Below are 7,396 nucleotides of genomic sequence, written 5' to 3' on the forward strand. Positions count from 1 at the left end.
ATAAGAAAGAAATGGCTGCAAATTCTTAAATTTTCCTATCTGTAAGTTTAAGACTAACCTACTGTTATGAATTTAGGACTAAAATATGAATTCAGGAATAAAATTTGAATTTAGGACTAAAATTTGAATTTAGGACTAAAATTTGAATTTAGAACAAAATTTGAATTTAGGACTAAATATAAGTTAGGAGTAAAATTTAATTTACGACTACACTAACTACTTTATACAGTTTGAGTGGGATGCTGTTTTAAGTTTTTTTTCTCTTTGTTTTTAAAGCCAAACCCATCTTATTCACATCAATATTGAGTTAGTTCTGCAGATCGTAAGGCTGGTCCTACCGCACGGAAACGGTCTTGTTTTGAACGTCTCTATCCATGTCAACAATAGACATGTCTTAGGTCATCGTGGCATTAATTTAAATCCGAATACCATACCTACAATATATAATTCTAAAGCATCTGTTGGCGAAAACTATGTATATATGACAATATGCACAAAGCTCTGTCTGTACCAGCAGCATAGAGTTCTAGGCTCTACCGCTGACAGTGACTGTGGCATCAGTTTAGAAGTAGCAGCCCCAGCAGAGACAGAGCAGGGAGACAGGATTCACAGAACTCCAGGCAGAGGCTGAGCCGGGCTGTGGCTGTTCGGGGCCCGGCTGCCCTGAGCCCAGTCCCTCCTGCTGGCGACCCCGGACTCGGTGCCCTCCCAGGGGGACTTCCCTCCTTCCTGGTGCCCTGATGACCCCAGGGACCCCCCTGACACTTGCCAGCCTCTGTGGGCTGCGGGCGGAGCTGCAGGAGCCAGAGGGTCACTCAGGAAAGGCGGGCAGTGGGACTCCACGCCGGCCAGCATCTGCCTCACGCGATCGTTTTCTTCCCTTAGCTCCTCGAACTTTCTCTTGCTGGTCCCAGCTGCCGCCCAACTTTTAGCCACTCTGTCCTGATGGAAGGCGACAGTCTTGTGATGGTGGCAGGCGTTTCTCTCCAGCTCTTCGCCCAGGTCTTGGGCCCTCTTCTTGTAGAGGTTGTGAAACTGGTGCGTGAAGTTCATCTCCCTATACAGGCCGGCCAGCTTCTTCTTCAGTGCCAAGCACTGATCTTCCCCTTGAAACATTTTCCTGTGAAGTTGCAGGATGTATTGGTCCTGTTCATCTGGTACATTCTGGACTTTCAGCTTCAGCTGCCGAATCTCACGGTCCAGCTGGGAATTTTCCTCCCGCAAAGACGCTTCCTGGGTTTGCAGACTGTGTGTTCGTCGTGTCAGCACTGCGATCTCTGCCCTTTCTGCCCACGGTTGTGTGGCTCTGGCTTGCTGTTGGCCGTCGGGACTTGGAGGGGACCCAGGGAAGCCAGCATCATCAGTGACACCCTTCAGATAAACTGCGGCCCGATGGGTGGGGTGATGGCCATTTCCTGCTCCCCTCTTCGGCTGGACTCCGCAGGTCCCGGCCCCGGCATGATGTGCAGTGAGGTCGGGCGAGGGGACGGCCTGCAGCCCGGGTCCTGCCCTGGACGGTGACCGGCTGGCTTGATCTTCGGGGACCGGCTCCATGAGTGTCTTCGACGGCTCCAGCCTTTCTTCCCCCTCCTTCTCCTGCCCTCTCTGCCTCCATCTCGAAATTTCTGGGTTGAACAGTTCTGCTCGTTCTGGAAAAGGAGAGTTTTCACTCCAGTCATTCGTTCTTTCTGTCAGAAGTTGTTCTCCATCCTTCTCTGAGTCTCTTAGGATGGGTTCTTCACCAGTGACCTGGGGGAGTGGAGGAGGCTGGCTCTTCCATGCCTTTTTCAGAAAGTCAACAGTGTCACAACATAGCAACGTCTCCAGGTCTGTGTTCATCGCGGACAAGCACAAGGCTTGTAAAGTGGGAGGACTGGCCACCACCCGGGGTGGCTGGAGGGTGTCATCGGCTTGTGTGGTTAGGCCAGTGTCCTCACGGCCAGCTGCACAGACGTCGTGGTGGGCAGAACACCTCTGGCCCAGCGCCTTCGCACTTCTCAGAGTGAGTCGTCTCTTCACGAGGAAAACCAGCAGCACGGTGCATACCAGCATCGCCCAGGGCAACACAGAGAGGAGACTTGGGCTGGGTCTCCAGCTCCGAGAAATCAGCCGCAGCGCACCCCACAAGTGCTCCAGGACCAGCTGGAAAGCGGATCCGCTGGCCGAAGGCGGGCTCTCCATGGCTGCGTCGGGCTCCACAGGAATGCCTGCGAGTGCCAGCATCCTATGGCCACAACTGACCGCTCAGAACCCTGCGGAGAGTTCCACCTCTGAGGTCAACCAGTGCCTGGCAACCAGAGCAGAGCAGTTGGCCGGGGGAGGGGAGGCCAGCCAGGTTCTTTTTAAATTTGTTTTATTTTGAGTCAGTTGGCAAACATCTAGTACGTCATTAGTTTTAGATGTAGTGTTCAGCGGTCAGCAGTTGTGAGCAATACCCAGGGCTCCTCACAGGAGCTGCCCTCCTTAACGCCCACCCCCCATTTCCCCGACCCCTAGCCCCACATCCCCTCCATGCTCCCTCACTTGTTTCCTATAGTTAAGCATCTCATGGTCGGTCTCCCTCTCTGATGTCTTTCCTTTCCGTTTTCCTGCCTTTCTTTTATGATCCTCTGTGCTGGTTCTTCTATTCTACCTGTGAGTGCAACCATATGATCGTTGTCTTTCTCCGACTGACTTGTTTCACTCAGCATAAAACCCTCTAGTTCCATCCACTCGTGATGCAAATGGTCAGTATCGATCATTTATTCCAATTTCATTTTGAAACTCTCTGTCACTAATATACAGAAATACTCTCTTTATATCTATGCTCCATGTGGAAATCTATACACTCACACATACATATTTCCAATTAATTTTTAAAGTATTACGAATTCTATGAAATTGTCTATAGACCTCTTTGGATTTTTACTTGTATTATTTTATTGTCTGTGATTCATGAGAGTTCTGTTTCTTACTCTACCTTTCTTAAAGTTTCAGTTCTTTCTATTGCTTTGATATAATTTTTCATATCCCCATTGCTGAATAGAAATGATGACTGAAATTGCTAAACAAAAATATGTATAGTTGGTTTCTTTCTGGATCCCAAAGCAAGGCTTTCAATGCTTTGACATGAAGTGTGTCATAGATACACTTATCAGAAAAAAAGATGCTCTCTTCTTTTCCCAAGTTGCCAGGAGAGTTTGTTGCATGAACCGCTATTCCGTCATTGATTGGTTTTCCGCATGCGCTGAGGTTGAACTGTAAACGACTCATGTGGTCGCTTCGATCAGTTGACATTCTATTGTTAAACCAAACTGTCATTCCTCAAAGAAACCAATTTGTTCACGATATGTTTAAAAAATGAGCAGGATTTCCATTGTTGAATAATATTCCAGTCTCTAGATGAGTGCTTCTCCGATTTCTGTGTGCCTACAAACCCTCTGGATCTTATGACGCAGACTTGCTAACTCACTAGTTTTGGTCTCATACCTCAGATTCTGCGTGTGATCGTGACGCTGGACCATGGACCACACTGAGAAGCAAGATGAGAAACATGATGTAATTAATGTAAACAATCACTTACTGATACTTACGTGAATTTAAATTGTTTTTGACTTTTTAAAAGAATTCTCTGATGAGCCTTGAATTTACATATTTTCTGAAGTTCCTGGATATTGAATTGGTAATTCAAAGACTCTTAAAACTTACTGTTTCATGCTTCTGATGAAGGATGTGTACGTTGTGGTCCCACCCTCCATATTAAGAACTCCTCTACCTGGCAACTGACAAGCTTCCGGAAACTGACGAGAAGTCCTTCTGTTTGTACGTCCCCATGATGTCAGTTTTCTACTGATGCATAACAAATGATCACCAACTTACCAGCTGAAAACAACCCCCCCCCCCAGTAGCTGGCAGTTCTGTAGGTCAGAAACTTTTTAGTTTGAGAGACGAAAATGATATTGACAATGATCTTTCAACTCGCGTGAGACAGAAAACATTTTAGGCTAGTTGCTCATTTATGTTTCCAGTTCTGATTCTGTTCTTGTCTGTTTTTCACTGGGTTGTAACCACTTCAAGGATTCCAGGTATCACCATTTGATCACCATTTGATTTTTCTGATATACATCCTGTCCTTTAACATTTTGTTTATTTTTGGACTTTTGGACAATTCAAACTCTTATGAAATAATTGTTTTTCTAATTTGACTTCTCTCATCATTTTTTAAATATGTATTTATTTTATTTGAGAGAAAGACTGTGGGGGGGAGGAACTGAGGGAGAGACAGAATCCTAAGCAGACTCTCCTCTGAGTGCAGAGCCCAACGTGGGGCTCAGTCCCAACACCCTGAGATCACGACCTGACCTGAAATCAAGAGCAAGATGCTTGACCGACAGCCACCCGGGCGCCCCCTCATCATTTTATTTCAAGCTCAGAAGTTCACTTTTTCAGTCTAAGATTAGACACATTTCCCCCCCAGGCTTGTTATTTTTGCCTTTTTTGGACCAGGAATTTCTTTTGGAGTATAGCGTGAGGTTGGGACTGTACATTTTTTTCTCTAAATAATTAACCTTTTATTCTAAACGACTTCATCAAATAATGATTTTTCTTTCTGCAATGACTTTCTGACATATTACATAATATACCAGATTCTCATTTACATATTTGGGGCAATACAAAAGTATAAGTATTTTAGGGAAGATAAAGATAACAAGGATGAGGGGTGCCTGGCTGGCACGGTCGGTTAAGCGTCTGGTGAAGCGTCTGACTTCGGCTCCGGTCATGATCCTGGGGTCCTGGGATTGTGCCCCTCGTGGGGCTCTGCGCTCAGTGGGGAGCCTGCTTCTCCCTCTCCCTCTGCCTGCTGCTCTGACAATCTGTGCTCTCTGTCAAATAAGTAAGTAAGTAAGTAAGTAAGTAAGTAAGTAAATAAATAAATAAATAAAATCCTTTAAAAAAAGATGACAGGGATGTGTTTTGGGAATAACTACTGGCTCTGGTTTTAATTGCCGGTTTTTCTCCCCTTGGTCATTGTGGCAAACCCATTCCTGCTCTGAAAGCAATGCAGAGCCAAAGCCCGGATGCCCTGGGCCCTTAGGATTCTGCCCTTTTTGTCCTTCAGGCCAGTGTTGGGCTTAGTCAGTGATCTCTGATCCGTGAGTCTGCCTTTGGGGAGCCTCAGCGCAGTGTCGGGGAAGGGAGAAGGAGGGTTATCTGCGGCAGCCGTGAGCTGCCCTCAGTGGTCTTGAATGATTCCATCCTGCTTGCAAACATCCCCACTTCTGTACCAGGCAATCCTGTGGATAAAGAGATCTGGGCCACTCGGCAGGTTGAGACCTGCGCCTGGGGTCTGACATCCATCCCCATACCCCTCAGCACCTATGCAAGAACTCCTTTCAGCCATGCATGCTGTCCATTTTGAGAAGAGTTCTGATAAATTCACTTGGCTTCATTTCTCTTCTTTCCAGAGAGTTTTGTCTCCAATACCCTCAGGAATGGGAGTTGCACAGGGCTCCCCAGCTGGCCCACCACCTCAAGTGGTCCTGTGGAGGATGCATTCTACCCGGCCAGTGCATATCCCCTCCAAGGCCGTACAGGTGCTGGAAACAGGCCGTGCCGTGGAAGCCAGCAGCAACGCCGTGTGACCCGCAGCTCACAGCTCTGCAAATACGAGCCGGATTTGTGAACGCCCGAAATCACAACTTGACATTTTCTGCCATTTTGTCATGGGGCAGAACTGTGTTTTCAGAAAGTGTGTGACTCCACGCAGGAGAGTTTCTCCACTTTGACATCCCAGTTCTCTAAGAAGATGATAGAAGTATTGGCACAGTCCTCATTCGCTCCTGCTTTTTCTTTCCCCATATTTCCTTTATGCATCCCGATTTACTAAATATTAAGGCTGGGTTCACTTGCTCTTAAGTTGTTATTTTTTAAATAATTATAGACCCACAGGAGGTCGTGAAGATAGTGAAGAGAGATTACTCGTACCCTTCATTCAGGTTCCCCCAATGCTTCCATTTTATGTCACTATTAGTCAATATCAAATCTGGGAAACTAACGTCGGTACCGTGTGTGCAGTTCTTTGTCAGCTTATCAGACGTGTAGGTTCCTGGAACCACCACCACAATCAGGGTACAGAACCATTTTGTCCACACAGCCTCCCTCATGCGATCCCTTTCTTGTTTGCCTCGTCCCCTCCCCCATCTCTAGCCGCTCTGAACACTAGTCTAGTCTTCACCTCCATGATCTGTCATTCCAAGAAGATTGTGCAAACGAAATCATACAGAATATGGCCTTTTCAAAAATTGACAAGGCAAGAAACAACAATTGCTGGAGAGGATGTGGAGAAAGGGGATCCCTCCTACATTGTTGGTGGGAATGCAAGTTGGTACAGCCACTCTGGAAAACAGTGTGGAGGTCCCTTAAAAAGTTAAAAATTGAGCTACCCTATGACCCAGCCATTGCACTACTGGGTATTTACCCCAAAGATACAGACGTAGTGAAGAGAAGGGCCATATGCACCCCAATGTTCATAGCAGCATTGTCCACAATAGCTAAATCGTGGAAGGAGCCGAGATGCCCTTCAACAGATGACTGGATTAAGAAGCTGTGGTCCATATATACAATGGAATATTACTCAGCAATCAGAAAGAACGAGTTCTCAACATTTGCTACAACATGGACGGCACTGGAGGAGATAATGCTAAGTGAAATAAGTCAAGCAGAGAAAGACAATTATCATATGATTTCTCTCATCTATGGAACATAAGAACTAGGAAGATCGGTAGGGGAAGAAAGGGATAAAGAAGGGGGGTAATCAGAAGGGGGAATGAAGCATGAGAGACTATGGACTCTGAGAAACAAACTGAGGGCCTCAGAGGGGAGGGGGATGGGGGAATGGGATAGACCGGTGATGGGTAGTAAGGAGGGCACATATTGCATGGGGCACTGGGTGTTATACGCAACTGATGAATCATCGAACTTTACATCAGAAACCAGGGATGTGCTGTATGGTGACTAACATAATATAATTTAAAAAACATTAAAATTAAAAAAAAAAAACATGGCCTTTTGAGATTGGCTTTGTTCACTCGGCATCCTGCCCTTGAGATCCATCCCAGTTGTCACCTGTAGCAATACTTTACTCCTTTTCATTGCTGAGGAGTGTTCCATGCTGTGGTCCTACCGCAGTTTGTTTAATATTCATCTATTCGGGGACAATTTGGTGGTTTCCAGTTTTTTACTATAACAAGTAAAACTGCTATGTAAATTCAAGCACAGCCTTTTGTGTGGATGTAACTCTTCATTTCTCCGGGATAAATGCGCAGGGGTTCTACTGCTGGTTTGTAGGCGAAGTCTATGTTCAGAATCTTTAATTAACTGTCAAATCACTTCCCAGAAGGGTCCACCATTCTATACG

General features: G+C 46.1%; 1 protein-coding gene across 1 annotated transcript; it reads right to left on the reverse strand.

Annotated features, from left to right (window-relative positions):
• Nucleotides 1-606: 606 nt before the first annotated feature.
• Nucleotides 607-2,193, reverse strand: LOC148110301 (uncharacterized). Its single transcript, XM_087861875.1, has 2 exons — nucleotides 1,371-2,193; nucleotides 607-1,304 (listed from the first exon to the last, which is right to left on the reverse strand). The coding sequence occupies exons 1-2, from the start codon at nucleotides 2,179-2,181 to the stop codon at nucleotides 607-609; spliced, it is 1,509 nt and encodes a 502-aa protein (XP_087718001.1). The 5' UTR covers nucleotides 2,182-2,193.
• Between the last annotated feature and the right edge of the window lie 5,203 nt (nucleotides 2,194-7,396).

This window comes from Ursus americanus, chromosome 4 (assembly GCF_024610735.1).
Source record: "Ursus americanus isolate L20-20 chromosome 4, mUrsAme1.1.p, whole genome shotgun sequence".
Lineage (NCBI taxonomy): Eukaryota > Metazoa > Chordata > Mammalia > Carnivora > Ursidae > Ursus > Ursus americanus.

Excerpts from the sequence above, each read along its gene's own strand:
- LOC148110301 (XM_087861875.1), bottom strand. The coding sequence starts at position 2,181 with ATGGAGAGCCCGCCTTCGGCCAGCGGATCCGCTTTCCAGCTGGTCCTG. Across the intron at positions 1,305-1,370 it reads GGCCGCAGTTTATCTGAAGG|CCACACAACCGTGGGCAGAA; the intron begins GTGTCACTGATG and ends AGCAAGCCAGAG.